This window comes from Rhinopithecus roxellana, chromosome 5 (assembly GCF_007565055.1).
Source record: "Rhinopithecus roxellana isolate Shanxi Qingling chromosome 5, ASM756505v1, whole genome shotgun sequence".
Taxonomy (NCBI): domain Eukaryota; kingdom Metazoa; phylum Chordata; class Mammalia; order Primates; family Cercopithecidae; genus Rhinopithecus; species Rhinopithecus roxellana.
This window is the reverse complement of record NC_044553.1, coordinates 104,378,217-104,395,312: the sequence shown is the minus strand read 5'-3', so window position 1 is coordinate 104,395,312 and position 17,096 is coordinate 104,378,217. Positions and strand designations below refer to the sequence as shown.

General features: G+C 42.2%; 1 protein-coding gene across 1 annotated transcript in view; it reads left to right on the top strand.

Annotated features, from left to right (window-relative positions):
* The window catches only part of LOC104669579 (cytosolic carboxypeptidase 4), a 232,417-nt gene that overhangs the window by 175,449 nt on the left and 39,872 nt on the right, over nucleotides 1-17,096 (top strand). The window contains exons 7-9 of the mRNA XM_030931043.1: nucleotides 2,125-2,333; nucleotides 11,280-11,445; nucleotides 12,364-12,431. Of these exons, the coding sequence (XP_030786903.1) occupies nucleotides 2,125-2,333; nucleotides 11,280-11,445; nucleotides 12,364-12,431 (443 nt within the window). The remainder of the gene's footprint in view (nucleotides 1-2,124; nucleotides 2,334-11,279; nucleotides 11,446-12,363; nucleotides 12,432-17,096) is intronic.

Sequence of the window (17,096 nt, the reverse complement as noted above, 5' to 3'; positions counted from 1 at the left end):
TAGGGTTTTATGGGAGGTCCCAAACAGGAATATTGAACTAACACAGAGAAGTCAAGGAGCTGAAAAGGTCTCTGTCAGATATGAGAAAGCCCCATACTAATCCCCGCTGGGTGGACTTCCGAACTTTACCTGAACGTTTTCAGCGCCCTATTGCTCACTACCCTAGAGTCTATCCTCTTCTTGAACAGCCTTAAGTATGAAGAATTCCTTTCCTGAATTCAGCCTAGTGTGTTTTAATATCTTTCTTCCTTTCTTTCTTTCTTTCTTTCTTTCTTTCTTTCTTTCTTTCTTTCTTTCTTTCTTTCTTTCTTTCTTTCTTTCTTTCTTTCTTTCTTTCTTTCTCTCTCTCTTTCTTTCTTTTTTGAGCGAGGGTCTCACTCTGTTGCTTAGGACCATAGCTCACTGCAGCCTTGAACTCCTGGGCACAAGTGATTCTCTTGCCTCAGTCTCCCTAGTAACTGGGGCCACAGGTGCAAGCCACCACGTTTGGCTTATTTTTATTTTTTGTAGAGATGGGGTTTTACTATTGTTACTCAGGCTTGTCTCCAAACTCCTGGCCTGAAGCTATCCTCCTGTCTCAGGCCCCCACAGTACTGGGATTACAAGTGTGAGCCACCATGCCCGGCCTGTGATTTCTTTCTAACTTGGTCTTGGGGTCTCTTTCAAGAGTGGCTGTAAGCCACTGATAGGGGATAAAGTTAGTTGGGGTGTGTGGGTCAGGTGAGACTCAGAAGAGGCAGCACAGCAAAACCCGTGAAATAGCAGAAGTGTTTCTGTTGTTACAGAGCCAGGAGAATAAGAAGAGTTGCTGGGGAGTTTGGAGGTGGCAGGGAGCTCCAACAGTGTCTGGGGAGAGAGAGGCCCTGTTGTGGGACTGGGCCTTTCTTAAGGTCCATGGCATTATCTGTCAGGCTTTCCTGCAGGGGTTGTGGATTTGGCAGTTTAAAGAAAACACATATGAAGAGCAGGTCCTATTCACATGACTCTGGTGTTGTCCATTGGGTTTTACTGTGGTCGGCAGGTGTGGAAAATGTTGGGTTTTTGGTCAATGGGATGAGGAACAAGCAGGCCATATGGCAAACAACCACGTGGGGAGGGCAAGTTTTCTGTAGGTCAGAGGCAACAGGGTACGACTGGGTTGCAAGCAACTTAAGTCGTGCCTAAAAATGGATGTGGAGGCTTCAACTATATGAAACAAATTTATGAGTCTTGATTATCTATAAATTAGCTTCCATTCTCTTTAGAAAGGACACCCAACATATCTCTTACACATGGCAGCCTTTCAGATACTATACCTCACTCAGCATCCTCTCCTTCCCCACCTAATCTGATAGCTCAACCCAAATGACAACCTCCTGGGTTCACTGACATTCAGATAGGAGGAATGGAAATCTGGTGGAAATCTCTCTCTGTGTCTGTCTCTCCTCCCACACTGTTAGTATTATGTTTTTGTTTGTTTGTTTGTTTGTTTTTCTGAGAATAAGGTACAGACTTCCATACACTCTAATTATGAATTTCCTAAAAACAAAAGTATCCTCTTACATAACCCCAGTTTATCAAAATCTGAAAATAAGCACTGATACAAAACTGTTAGTTAATCTGCAGATCTTATTCAAATTAGACCACTGCCCAATAATGCCTTTTACAGCAAAAGAAAAAGTTGTTTTCTGGCCCAATGTTTAAACTATAATTACTTATTATGCTGACTTGTCATGCCTTTTTAGTTCCCTTTAGCCTCATGTTTTGTTCTGTTTTGTTTTGCCTTTCATGACCTTGACATTTTCAAGGATTGTAGGTCAGGTATTTTGTAGCATGTCCTTCATTTAGGCTTTGCTGATTTTCTTTATGATCCAATTCGGGTTATGCATTCTTGGCAGGAACACCGTAGAAGTGATGCTGATCTTTCTCAGTGCATCATATCGGGGGCATGTGATGACTGTCCCATTACTGGGGATGTTAACTTTGATTACTTGGTTTAAGGTGACATCTGCCAGTTTTCATACTAAAACATTATTATTCCCTTGATGATTAATAAGTATCTTGTGGGAAATGCACTGGAACATTCTCAAAGAGGTGCAGCCGTGGAGAGCCTGTGATTGACTCTGCCTTCCCCTTTGTTTTCAGAGTCGAACGGCCGCAGGGCAGTGAACCGAGGTTATGTCACCAGCTTGCTCTGGCTGCACCAGGACTGGCACAGCCGTGACACAGCCAACACCTACGTGCAGATCCGACGGGGCTTGCTGCTCTGCCTCAAGCACATTGCTGCCCTCCGGTCCGGCAGGGAGGCCTTCCTGGCAGCACAGGGCATGGAGATCCTCTTCAGCACCACACAGGCAGGCAGCATGGGGATTCACTCTGCAGCTGGAGGCCAGCTGGATGATTCCTGAAGGCTGTCATTTAGGAATCATCCCAGACAGAGCTGGGAACACCTCAGTCTATTTCTTGTTGCCTGCTAAGGGCAGATGTTCTGGATTTAAGTCTTCATTCCAGGCCAGGCTTGGTGGCTCATGCCTGTAATCCCAGCACTTTGGGAGGCCAAAGCAGATGATCCCCTGAGGTCAGGAGTTTGAGATCAGCCTGACCAAAATGGTGAAACCCCTCTCTACTAAACATATAAAAATTAGCTGGGGGTGGTGGCGCATGCCTGTAGTCCCAGCTACTCAGGAGGCTGAGGCAGGAGAATCGCTTGAACCTGGGAGGCAGAGGTTGCAGTGAGCCGAGATCATGCCACTGCACTCCAGCCTAGCTGGCAGAGTGAGACCCTGTCTCAAAACAACAACAACAACAACAACAACAAAACAATCTTCATTCCATCGATTCATTCATATATACTTAACTTATGTTTGTTGAATACACACTATCAGAGGTGCAGTATGGCATAGTGGTAAGTGTTGACTCTAAAACTAGAGAACTGGATTCAAATCCCAGCTCTAGGGCCTACAGCTGTGAAACTTTGAAAAAGTCACTCAACTTCTCTGGGCCTCTAGATTCTTCAAAAGAAAAAAAAAAAGCAGAAATAACAAAACCTAGGTTGTCGTGTGGACTAAATAAGTCACTGTACAAATGGCACGTGCCCAGAAGAGTGCTTGACATGACTGAACTGCGTTTTGAGGATGAGCCATTATTGGAATAATTAGCAGTGGGGTCTAGTGGTGGATATGACAAACGAGGCCCTTGAGCCTATAGGGAAAACCTCCTAGCAGAAGAGTCAGACACTAAGTAAGCAAAGAATCCAGTGAGGAAGATAATTTCATATTGCACTGTGAAATCAATGAAGTAAGGGCATAGGTCTACAGGGGCCGCCATAGGTAGAGGGAGCAGGTGTTCTTTTAGAGAGAGAGGTCAAGTCATCTCTGAGCAGGTGACACCTGAGCTGAGACCTGAGTTATTGGAGGAGCTGGTCATGCTGGTCAGGCCAAGTTGCAGGGGAAGAGCATCCCAGGGAAAGAGGATGGTGTCTTCAAAGGTTTCTACTTATCAGCACCCCACTGGAATATGCATTCTAGGGATTCCTGGATTTCAACCTAAATGCGTGCCTTAATTTCACCTGATTAGGGCTACCATAGTTTGAGGCTACATATGGCCTCTCTATTGGTGGTATAAGTGTTCCAAATATCCATCATCTGCTCACCCACCTTCTCCTGGGGCCAAGGCAGCCATGTTGCACACGCATTATGTTCCTATTATCTCCAGATTAGGCTGCCTCTGGACTCCCTTTTTCAGCCTTCTTGCTCCTCTCTGGACACCTTCCAGTTTTTCTCTATCTGGGTACATCTGAGATAATGAAGCCGCCAATGAGAGTGTTGGTTTCCAACCATGGTATCTGTAGACATTTCTCATTAAAAAATGGCCTTACCCCCTCCAAACAATAACAAAATACAGTGCTGCAAACCAATATCTAATTTCCTATCTGTTATCACCTCTGGATTTCTTTCCATCATTACAGCTTTCAAAGCTTCTCAGTCATGAAATAGCTATATTTTACATTCTATTTCTCAGGATGAAGCAGGGCTTTGAATTTTTCCAAGCTCCCTCTTGCTTTGTAAGCTTGTGGTCCCCCAAGTCTCTAATCCCTTCCAGTCCTAGTGCAATGGCCTCCTGCGTTGCTGATGTTTAACAGACCCCCACTCTGGTCCAGGTTTTACCATGTTCCTCTGCCCTCCATGTTATTGGCTATTTCTCTGTTCTGTGCTAAAAAACCAAACAAAAAACCAAACAAACAAGAAAAACAAGAGCAATACGGAAGAAGATGGTAATCACAGAGGACATGTCTATGATAGAAATATGGTGGAGAAAACACTAAATGAAGCCCAGCATGAGAGGCTGTGAGCCTGTGTGCAGGTTCTTCAAAACGGTTCCTTTAGCAGGTCAATGAAGACTTCAGTTGCTCAGTTAAGCACATTAGCAAGAAGCTTCCAGCCTTGAATTACTGTTGGAATGGAAGCAGAATGTGAGTACACACAGAGTGTGCACTTTATAGTGAGGTTTCTCTAGCTCATATTATAATCTCTTTAAGAATTATATGGAAAAGCAGCCCAGGAGGGGCCTATGGGACAGTGCTGAGTCAATAGGCCATGACACACCTGTCGCCTGGAAGAGTGTGTAGAATGTATGGATGTCAACCTCAAGAGGTTGAATTCCTCACCACCACCACTCACCCTTGCTTTTAGTCTTTTAAATAGTGTGCTCTTGGCCGGGGGTGGTGGCTCATGCCTATAATCCCAGCACTTTGGGAGGCCGAGGCAGGCGGATCACCTGAGGTCAGGAGTTCAAGACTAGCCTGGCCAACATGGCGAAACCCTGTCTCTACTAAAAATACAAAAAATTAGCCGGGCATGGTGGCACGTGCCTGTAATCCCAGCTACTCAGGAGGCTGAGACAGGAGAATTGCTTGAACCCAGGAGGTGGAGGTTACAGTGAGCTGAAATTGCACCATTGCACTCCAGTCTGGGTGACAGAGTAAGACTCTGTCTCAAAAAAAATAAAATAAAATAAAATAAAAGTTATGTGCTCTTCCAGAGGAAATGTTATCAAGTTTATGTGCAAAGTCTGATGTTTAACATTCTTCTGTTTTTTGAAAAATGATCCTTGCAGGTGAAAGATAGGCTGTCCTGGCTTAGAAACCAAATGGCTTGTTACTCTTCCCTGGCAGTCATAACCAGTGTTGAGTAGCCTCCCAGACCTGAGGTGAGTGCTGTGAGCACAGATGCCCTTGCAGTTGTGCTGGAGTTAGAGCTGCTGATCACCCCTCCTCTCCCATCTGCTAGAGAAGGCATGGGAGTCACTGGATGGTCAACTCAGGGACCTTGGATTTGGTGATGTTATTTCAGTTGCCATTTGCAGATTATGCTGCTGCTGCTGCTGCTGTTGCTATTGCTGATGCCAGTGATAGTGATGACAATGTTAATGAAGCAGCAGCAGCAGAGGCAGGAGGAGGAGGAGGAGGAAGAGAAGAAGTAGGAGAAAGAGAAGACTGTTACTTTGAACTCTTACTATTAATATATCCCTTGACTGTCTTAGCAATTTATGTAGACTCTCCAATATTGATAATTTAAAAAGCTTTTGAGGTAGGCTCTATTATTATCTCCCTTTTTACAGATGAAGAAACTGAGGCACATAACGGTTAAGTAATTTTCCCAAGTTCACAAAGCTTCTAAGTGTTGGAGCCAGGATTGGAATCTGGTAGTCTCACTTGAGAGCCCATGCTTTTGCCCACTGTACCAGCAGCTCCCCAAGTTGAGCATGCATCAGAGTCACCTAGAGGGGTCACTAAAGCAGAACCCGTTAGACTCCATTCTCAGAGTTTCTGACTGAGCAGGGCTGTGGTGGAGCCTGAGAATGTGCTTTCCTGACAACTGCCTAAGTGATGCTGATACTACCGATTCAGGATCACACTTGGAAAACCACTGTCCTATATTAGTTTTATTGATGTGTATGATGTGCTTACAAACCTACTGAGAATGAGATTGACTGTAAAGGAACTTTTTTAAAGTCCTTCCTACACCTTTGCCATCTTAATATTCTTCTTTGCCTTTCTGCTGAGGTCACTGCTTGCATTGTCTCTCTCTTGGTGACCCTACCTCTTTGTTTCCTGAGTCTTACATTTCTGCACAGATTCTGTAAACATCCCCTAAAAGTTCAAAGGCTGAGATCACCTGTAGTGCAGCAAGGGTGCTGTATAATGTAGTATAATGGAATCTTATTGGAGCTTTGCATGAGGAAAGAGGAAGAAGGATGACAATTTGAATGCAAGGTTAAAAAAAAAAAAAAAGAAAAAACTCCTACAAGGATGCCTGAGACAGTTGGAGATAATTATCAATTTGGAGAAATAGGTAACTGCAGAAGGAACAAACCTAGATAAGATAATCAGAGAAAAGAACCACTCTTTGGAGCTACAACAGCTTAAGGGGCCTGAAAGTTTGCTAAAATTGCTGGTTTTCAAACTTGAGCATGCAACAAAGTAACCTAGAGGAATTGTTAAAACACGGATTGCTAGATCCTACCTCAGAGTTTCTAATTCAATTGTTCTGAGGTGAGATGCAAGATTCTGTATTTCTAGCAAGTTCTCAGGTGATACTGAGGCTACTGGTTTGGGTATCTCACTTTGAGAATCACTAGAATAAGAAGTGATATGGCCTTTTAAAAGTCACAGTTGCCACCATTTGCTCAGAAAGCACAGAAGCCAAGTCTTGATTCATCAGGCTCATCTCTGGCCAACAAGACCAAGGGCCTCAGCCTTGTGGACCTATGAAAGGAGGGACTGAATCCTAAAGGAAATATTACCAGGTTGGAATCAGGAGCTAGATACCCTGAAGGTCAGATTGGTCTGAGATCATTTACTATTGATTCAATAAATGTTTTCTGAGCTCCTTTTTGGTGAAGGGTGTTGGGGCTGTGTTCTATAGGGCGTTCAAAGATGAAGGTGATAGAGGACTCATCGTCCTCAGGAAACTTAGTGTCCTATATGGGAAAATAGGATATGGATAATGCAGTGTAGGCAGCAGGCGGGGGTAATAACAGACTTCGTGTGACCATGCACAGGAGGCCCTACTTGGTCTTGCTGACCAGAGAAGCCTCCAAGAAGCCACCCACATTTGAATGAGGCTAGGAGAGTATTTTGAAAAGCCTAAGAGAAACACTTGGTTTGTAAACTGTTCAGAGAAGCACAGGAGGTGGCCACGAGGCACAGACAGAGAGAGAAGCCATGGAGAGTGAGTGGGACAACTAGGATGTTTTGGAGGGTCAGGCAGAAGGAAAGATCTCAGCGACAATCCAGAAGATATCAAGCCATTTCCATTTAAGATATTTTTATATTGAAGCTATGTCACATCTGCCCTTGGCCTTAGAATTTCTCATCTACGTTCAAAGAATCACTGCAAAGAGAAGGGAGAGAGGGGTTATGCCAGGCAGGCATAGTTGAAGAGCTGTGGTGTCACCTGAGACCTGAATGATAAGAAAGAACCAGTGCCATGAGGGTCTGGAAATGAGGGTTCCATGGAAAGAAAAAGGAAGTAAATGCAAAGACCCTCAGGTGGGGAAGTAGAGTGGGAGGTGGGTGAGCTTGAGAAACACAGATATGGCAGAGTGTTGTGAGTAAGGGGGAAGACATGAGATTGAGTTGGAGTCATGGGCAGTGCCAGGACATTGAGAGTTCCTTGAACCATGATGAGGACTTTGAATTTTATTTCCACCAACGTTTTTGTTTGTTTGTTTTGTTTTGAGATGGAGTCTCACTCTGTTGCCCAGGCTGGTGTGCAGTAGTGTGATCTTGGCTCACTGCAGCCTCCGCCTCCTGGGTTCAAGTGATTCTCCTGCCTCAGCCTCCCGAGTAGCTGGAATTACAGCCATGCACCACAATGCCTGGCTAATTTTTGTATTTTTAGTAGACATGGGATTTCACCGCTTTGGCCAGGCTGGTCTCGAACTCCTGACCTCGTGATCCACCTGCCTCGGCCTCCCAAAGTGCTGGGATTACAGGCGTGAAGCACCCGCCTGGCCTCCATCAACTTGTAAGTAGGCACAAAGGAGGAGAAGACATGAATTAAAGAGATAGAGAAGGCCAGATCACATAGAACTTCCTAGGGCATAAAAATACATTAGAATTTTATTTCTATCAAGTTTGAAGCAGGAGACTGACCTGATACAATTTATGCTTTTCATTTTTTAATTTTGAAAAATTTTAAATTAATTGTAGTAAAATACATGCAACCAAATTCACCATCTTAACTATCTTTAGGTGTACAGTTTGGTCAGGTTAAGTACATTGTTGTATAACTGTCACTATTACCCATCCATCTCCAGAACTCTTTTCATCTGGAAAAATTAAAACTCTATACCCATTAAACTGATTTATGCTTTTAAAGGACCATTTTGGCTGCCATTTGGAAAAGAGATTATCAGAGGGCACAAGGGGAAGGAAGGAGAGTAAGGGGAGGAATTAGAGTGTTGATAGGAGTTTAGGCAGGAGATGTTAGTGGATTTGGCTACATAGAAGCAGAGCTGGAATTTAAACCCAGGAATTTATACTCCCAGTCAAGGTCCTTTTCCACTAAAATGCCTTGCTTTGTTATCATGGGAATTATTACTAGGACTCTGCTCTGAGGAGCAGTGGCTCCTAGCAGCCTCTTGCAGACTCCTAGGAGACTTTATGACACTAAGGATGCCTTCTTTTTTCCCACTGGCTAATACTAAATGCTTACTATTAGGCACTTTGCCTACTTTAATGCATTTAATTTGTACACAACATTAGGAGAGAGGTTGTGTTATTATCTCCACTTTGCAGATGAAGACACTGTGGCACAGAGAAGTGTATTAATTTGCCAGGGTTATGAAGTTAGTAATCTTCAGTCCAGGATTTAAACTCATGTAGTCTGGCTCCAGGACCTGAGCAGTTTGCTCTTACTTTACCTTGTCTATGCTTCATGCAAGTAGGGTATTTATTATGCCAAAGCAAATTCAAAGATGTTAACTGTGATGGAAGCATTGAATACATTAATGAATGCATTCTTGTATTTCATCATCCCTTCCAAGTAGCAAATGTGTTATTGAGAGTGATGGGAAAAGGGAGCCTAAAATCTCACCTTTGCCTCCAATTCTGAGACATTGGTCCATAAGGATTGTATTTCCTGGAGTCTTGTCTTGTTTTGATGCATAGCACGCATACCAACCCTGCACACCTTAGTCTCACCTTAGTCTCGGCCCTGCACAGCACCTATCCACTAGCATGAGGGAAATGTTGAGAAATGAATCCAAGACTTTCTGTTACCTTGAAACCAACGATCTTTGCATTCATAAGTATTTCCCCTACAGTGCAGCAGAAGGCAAATATAGCATGATTCCTAAGGCCTTGGGTTTTATAGATTGTAATACTCCCTCCAGCCTTCAAATTCAGTTCATGGTATGGACCAATTTTTCAGAACATTTGAACTGGGCTTCATCCTTTCACTTGTTCCACTCCACCAAAAAAAAAAAAAAAAAAAAGACACGATTATCTTTTATCATCAAAGACCATCACAAGCATAACTGTGTTCCAAAATGTTGGCTTTTTTGACTGAATTCCCTGGCTTGGGCTGGCTTTATCTCTACCAAGGTTGGAACTTAGAACATTGTATCTGATAAGTCATCTCTTTCACCTTGTCGCTTCCTCCTTCAGACTTTGTTTTATTTTCTTCCCATTCCTAATACTTTTCATGAAACACTTGAGACCATTTGATCAGACCAACGGGTGAAATAGCTTCAACTGTTCATTAGCCTCCATAATGAATTAGCCAAAACTAATTCATTTTCCACCAAGAGTATTTCCTGCTGTGTATTCTGAGGCTGTTGATTCAGGACACCTGATGGGTATGACTGGCACACACTGAAGGGGAGAGAGCATTCTTGATTGCATTAACACATTTCATTTTGAAAGTTGGCTTACTTAAGGCTGGGCGCGGGGGCTCATGCCTGTAATCCCAGCACTTTGGGAGACTGAGGCAGGTGGATCACCTGAGGTCAGGGGTTTGAGACAAGCCTGAGCAATGTGGTGAAACCCCATCTCTATTAAAAATACAAACATTAGCTGGCATGGTAGCAAGCATCTGTAATCCCAGCTTCTCGGGAGACTGGCGGGAGAATTGCTTGAACCCGGGAGGTGGAGGTTGCTGTGAGCTGAGATCGTGCCAGTACACTCCAGCCTGGGTGACAGAGTGAGACTCTGTCTAAAAAAAAAAAAAGAAAGTTGGCTTACTTATATTTTGGAGTCATTTGGGTAGCTTAAATTCATGGATACATTTTTATTACTTTTTTGTCCTCCATGTTCTTTCACATGGAAGTACCTGTAATGTTGAGTCTGGATATGCCATAGTTCAGCAGCACCACAGACATTCACACTGCCCTGTGGTGGGTACCTGGCATCCACCATCTCCACTTCTGTGACTCATTGGCCTCAGAGCTTGCTGTACCCCTTAGGAATAGCAAAATGGAGGACCCCACAAGTCATCTTCCTGTACCAAGTCAGTAGACAAAACATTTACAAAGATACTGAAGAAAATGGTTGTGTTTTTGCCAAAGAGATACTGAACTATACTCAACTCTCTGTCTCTCAATTTAGTGAACTTGTTCTTACATTTTTCACAGTGTCTGAAAAGAAGGGTCTTGTCATGTTCCATCAGTATCAAAATGTTACATCTGCAAACCCAATTTTTCTCTGATTTGGGAAGGTACCAAGAGGGATCAACACTGTAGGCTTTGAGAAGAGACATGTAATTTAATTTAGGTACTTGGGATTCACTTAGTCGTTCCCTTTGATTTCATATTTTATCTCTTATAAAAAATGTTTTTCTCTGCAGAAGAAAGCTGAAAGAGAAAAGCAAGACTTCCATCAATTCAGCTGCTCATTCCCTAACGTAGGCAATAATTCACAGTGACACATGGGTGGCTGAGAAAAGACACCAGCCTCCTCTTCCCCCAGCTATCCTGAGCAATGTCTTGCCTTAGGCGCAGCATCCCTTGAATGAATTTTAAGTCTATATTCAGACTGAATTCATTGCAATGATGTATGAAATGAGCAAGAGACAGAAAAGTACAGATTCTACATTAGACAAAATTCTATGTTGGAATGTTCAAATTTGACATTCTACATTAAGGCTGTTTACGGTCTGTCCATGTGTATAATTCATTAGCTGAAATACAGCTAGGAGGCCGTGCTGTGTTACAGCTAGGAGAGTGCTATTAGCTGTGTTACAGCTAGGTGACTGTGCCCAGATGCTGGCGTCTGATATAATCTTCCCTTTGCTCAGAACTGCCTGGATGACAAGAGCATGGAACCCGTCATCTCTGTGGTGCTTCAGATCCTGAGGCAGTGCTACCCTAAGAGTCCACTTCCCTTGGTCACAGCCAGCAGTGCCTATGCCTTCCCGGTCCCTGGGCGCATCGCCACTGAACTTCCATGTGACCTACCTGAAGGTAAAATAAGTGGGTAACTATGACGTTTAAGATGAATTTTTGCATTTTGACAATGTCTCCCAGGAAAGTGTATGAAAATAGAATTAGTTGTTTCATAGGTCAACCATAATTGTCTATTAAGCTAATTAGAGACATATATGAAAAAGCAGTTTTGATTTTCATAAACAGGGTGAGAAAATACCAAACTCACTTATTTTGTTCTTCATTATTAACTGTTTCTGCTTTGCCTAGTAGCTATCAAATGCCTGTACAGTAATCTCAGCTAATAAAAAAAAAGTCTATTCAGAATCCCATGATCGAATCTCTGCAGCATACTGACCGATTGTGGAATTAGTTTGCCCTGAGGATGAAATTAAAATAAAACTCTTGTTATTTACAACTGCAGGCTAGACATATTGGAATATTTGAAAGTATTATTATTTAATCTCTAGGAAGATCTTCCTGTCAAAAGATCCTAGTAAGAACAGATTTTCTATAGGCGTAATTTTGCCACTATGGATTTTGTTTTAAATAACTTTCTCAATCAAAAAATTAGGGGCTCAATCAAGGTGATGTTTAGGTTATAACACATTTTGTACGTGTGTGATCTCTAAACTTTGGCTATGCTAGTTGCATAAATACCTCTGACTTTCATGGGAGAATCCAGAATGGTATTCATGTGTCATTTTTTCTGCACTTATTTTGCATTCAATGTGGGATAACTGTTTAAACTTTATGACTTAGTGCCCCAACATACCTACGTGCACACCATTTGTACTGACTAATAAGCATTCGTGTGTGGTGGAATATTGTGCAATTAATATTGGGCCCCTTATTTGAGAGAGGAAGAAGAAAGAACCACTGTGTGGTGAACATCTAAATTTTAAATCCCAGGCAAAGGGGAGACCTCACTTATTTCACCTCTTTTTCCCCGTCCAGAGGATGTTGAAGATGACGGCGATGACGAGGTGGACAAAGACTCTGATACTGAAGATGGGAAAGTGGAAGTAGGTACACCAGCTCATGCTTCTAATGATGTCCATAGTCACATCATGCACAGAAAAACATCACTTCCTATGTTTGCCCAAGCCCAGTGTAAATTTTAAGAACTGACTTTAGTACTGCCACTCCAGTGGTAGTGATGCTCAATAAATGACAGCTGCTGTTATTGATTTCCCAGTTGTCATTTTCATCTTGGTAGGTCCGGTACAATGCCTCATTGTAAAGTCAGAGGCTATCCTATACATTATGAAGTCACCAATACTTTATTCAGATGAGCTTTAGGTACACAATACTTGGAGTTGGTATATTTAATAAGATCATTTAAGACACTAGAAAGATTTTCCAGGAAGCTTTCTAGTAGATCTCACCTGTCTTCATAAGTCACTCTTCTTATCCTTTCTGCACAGGGCTGCTGCGTCGTACAAGTCCATTGACATCAGACTCTGAATTGTTTTCCCTTAAGTTGCACAGTACACAACCTGGCCAGCAGAGAAGTGTTGCTCTTTGGTCCCCCTCCCAAAAAGGCCTATTCTATAGAACAGAGGTTGGTGAACTTCCTATAAAAGGTCCAATAGTAATTATTTTAGGCTTTGTGGACCATACAGTCTTTGTCACAACTACCCAACTTTACCGTTGTAGCACAAAACAGCTATAGACAATTTGTAAACAAATGGGCATGGCTGTGTTCCAAGAAGTTTTTTTTTGTTTTGTTTTGTTTTTGAGATGGAGTCTCACTCTGTCACCAGGCTGGAGTGCAGTGGTGTGATCTTGGCTCACTGCAACCTCCGTCTCCTGGGTCCAAGCAATTCACCAACTTCAGCCTCCCGAGTAGCTGGGACTACAGATGCCTACCACCACACCCAGCTAATTTTTGTATTTTTAATAGAGACAGGGTTTCACCATATTGGCCAGGCTGATCTCGAACTCTTGACCTTGCAATCTGCCCACTTCAGCCTCCTAAAGTGCTACAGGCATGAGCCACTGTGCCCAACCTCCAAACAATCTTCATTTACAAAAATAAGCAGTGGGACATAGTTTACTACTGTTTTTCTACAACAAGGTTTCTAGACCTTGGCACTGTTGGCATTTAGATTGGATACTTCTTGGTTGTGGGAGGCTGCCTTGTACATTGTAGGATGTTTAGCAGCATCCCTGACCTCTACCCACTGGATATCAGTAGTACCCACCTCGTTACCCTCCAAGTATGAACCAAAAATATCTCTAAGACTTGCCAAAATCACCCCTAGTTGAGGATCACTGCTCTAGAATAAGAATTTGTCTGTGAATTATAATTCTCTCTCCATTTCTGTTGGTGGACATGGACTTTGACAAATTCCTTTAAGTTACAGTTTCTTAATTTTGTCGTCCGTAAAATAAGACTCATTAAATTAAAATCAATGCTGCCTTTTATGACATTTCTTGGGGATGAAACTCAAATTTAAAAAATCAAAAATTTTCCCTCCTTTTCTTTCTCTCCTTCTTTCCTATCTGTTTAGAAAGAAAGAGGCTTTTAAGTTCTCTGTCATGATAATCACTCACCTTGCTGATGGTAGTAGCAGACATACAGGGACTACCTCTTAAGCTACATCTGTAGGTTTAGACTGCTATTGACAGTCTGGTGTTCTCTGGGTGTTGTTGATAAGTAGAATCATTTCTGAAGTCATCAGTAGCAATTTGGATCTTTGCTGTGGCTTGGTGGTGCAGGCCTATGGAGTACGTACTAAATTATTTGAATAATACTGTGCTGCTGCAGTCATTCATCAATGTCACTTTCCCCTCCCCTCTTTCTTGCTCTTTGATAACTGAATGTCTGATGCAGAGTGTCACTCGCTTCATGTATCTGATGGGGAGGGACTGGGTGCACGATAGTGCCTGACTTCCCACAGTATGGGAGGGAGGGCGTTCAGATACTTCCCTTGGCCCACGCTCTGCAGAGGGTGGAGGGGTGGGGTAGAGAGAATCCTAAACAAATAAATAAACTCAACTGGCAAAGAAGCACAAGACAAATTGGTAAGAGCTTGAAAACTAATCATCAAAAGACTTAAAGCCAAGGCAAGAAGATGAGAAGTCAGCATGAAGATGAGTTGTAGAGAAGGAGAGGAGCATGAGAGTTAGGGCTTGATTCAGAGGCACAGCAAGAGCAAGGAAACTGCTCCAGAAAACTGGATTTTCCCTGGGGAAACCAGCAGCATTTGCTGCCAGAGGCGTGAACAAGAAGTCAGGCATATTTTATTTCTGGCCACAGCACTGACGCAGGCCTTTAACCTGTGGCCTTCCCATTTGACAATCTTAGGTAATAATTGGGACCAGCCTCTTAGAAAGAATGATTAAGAGGATCTTTTATGAGAGTGGAAAGTAGGGTGCCGTGATTTGATTGAAAACTGCCAAGGTCAATGTAGTAGATGTGGGCTGTCTTCACATACACAAGCATTAGATTCTGCAAAACTCTGAAGAAGAGGATGATAAACAGAGTAAATTCAAGCTCTCCGTTCCTTCTTCCTTCCTTTCCTTTCTTTTTCATTTTTTATTTCTTTCAAGTGCTTTATTGGGTATAATCCATATGCAACATGCTAAATTCTTGGGGATGTTAATATGAAGCACAAACAGATAAGACATAGTTTTTATCTTCAAAGAGTTTGCAGTCTAGTGAACTTGGAGTTTGTCCTTATTAAGTGTTCAAATCACCACCTTCAATGGAGTGGTGAACTCAAGTTTGAGGCAGCCAAAAGACAATGTCCAAGAACTCCAACCTATGGAACAAGAGCCAGAAAGCATTACCTGGATTAGGTGGGTAGCAGAATCCTAGTTGGTAAAGGATTGCCTGGGCTGCTGTGAGGACACAGAAGCAGGCCACCTCCAGATAAGAACAAATGCCATTTATAAGAAATACAAAAGGAGGTGGCAACCTGGCTGAGTGCCTGGTTCTCAGAGACTAAGCTCCAGAACTTTGAAGGCAGAAATGGTCTCTGTCACAACTATTGAACTTTGCTGTTGCACTGAGAAAACAGCCATGACCAAATGAATGGGTGTGGCTCTGTTCCAATAAAACTTTATTGACAAAAACAACCAGTGGGCCATAGTTTATTAACCCCTGCTCTAAGGCTAAGTGGATTGCCTAGTCACATGTGGAATGAATTAGGTTACAGCTCATGGGTTGCATGACTCTCCTCCCTTCAGATGCACCAGTTGGAGCACAACCTTACTCGCTGTTGTGGACATTCATCCCAATGGCCTTCCAGGTGGTGGTTCCATTAGTGCCACCCTGGGCCATGGCTGAGGTTGCAGCGGAGTGGGTGGAGACAAGTGGGAATTGATGGATGAAGCCGCAAAGCACAAGAGTGGTGGCCATGGAGTTAGTCATGGTGTATACTGTACCTGAAAATATCATTACATGAAACTCATGGGAATTACTTTTCTTTTAATTTGAAGTTTGGAGAAAAATTGTGAAACAGATAGAACATTGCATTTTGTTCCCCTTGGATCAGGAATACAAACATTTATTTTCTATGTTTATTGGATTTAACCTTTCAGGACTGCCAGGTTTTTCCTTAACTAATGAAATATACTTGTAAAACATATGGTATTTTTTTTCCCTCTATTTCACTAAGGAAACTTAATCTAGGATACGGAAAGAAAAAGAGACTAGGCTGGTTGATACCTGGTGCCTTTTCTCTGTAGACCCTACAACCCTTGGAAAACACAGAAGTATTCAGAGGAGAGTCACCATTATCATTAAATTGTTTTGAAATGATGATCTATCAAAAATAAAGTGCCTGGGATTATTCAATCCAATAAATAAAAGACTCGTGGTGGCTTGGTAAATTTTTAAATGTACAAAAGGATAAAGATGTAGTAGGAGACTACCAGCTCCTCCCCATGTCTTGTAAGGATTGATATAATTTCTCTCCTGCCTACTTCTCAAATCTCATCTCCTGCAATCTTCCTCTTATTCTGTATGCATCAGCCACCTTCTTTCTGTAAACAAATTGAAGTTTTTCCTTCTTTAATAATTCACTGCTAGGCCTGTGCATAGCTGGCTTTTTTTTTTTTTTTTTTTTTTTATTTTTATTTTTATTTTTTTTTTTTGCCATTTAGGTCTCAGCTAAAACATTACCTCCTTATGAGTCCTCCTGAGATCTCCCAATCCAAACGGCCTCCCATTCCCCAATCTTAGTCACATCACTCTCTTTTATCATTTCAAGGGGAGTTATAACTGTTGGAAATTAACGTATTCATTTGTTTGCTTTCTTCTGTACTGTTTTTCTTCTCTCGCTAAAAGGCAAATAACCGTGGAAGCATGGATGTTTGTCTGTTCCATTGTGACTGAAACTTCAGTACCTAGAAGAGTACCTGCTCACAGTTGGTGCTGATTAAATGTTTGTGAAAAGATTGACTAAACCTAAATGTCAAAGATAGATAAAGAGGGACAATAATTACAATGATGTTGATGATATTGGCAATGAGATAAAGAATTCCTTTTATAATATGTTTTATTGATTATGTAGTTTATCTCATACAAATTTTTATTTCTGATGAAGGTTGACAAATACTGACATAAATGCTGAGACAAGTTGTTTATCTTCTTTCTTTTTATTTTAAAAATACAATCCAGCATAACAAATTTTTCACTGGATAGGCTAGTGCTATAATTTGGAGGCAAGAAAACCACG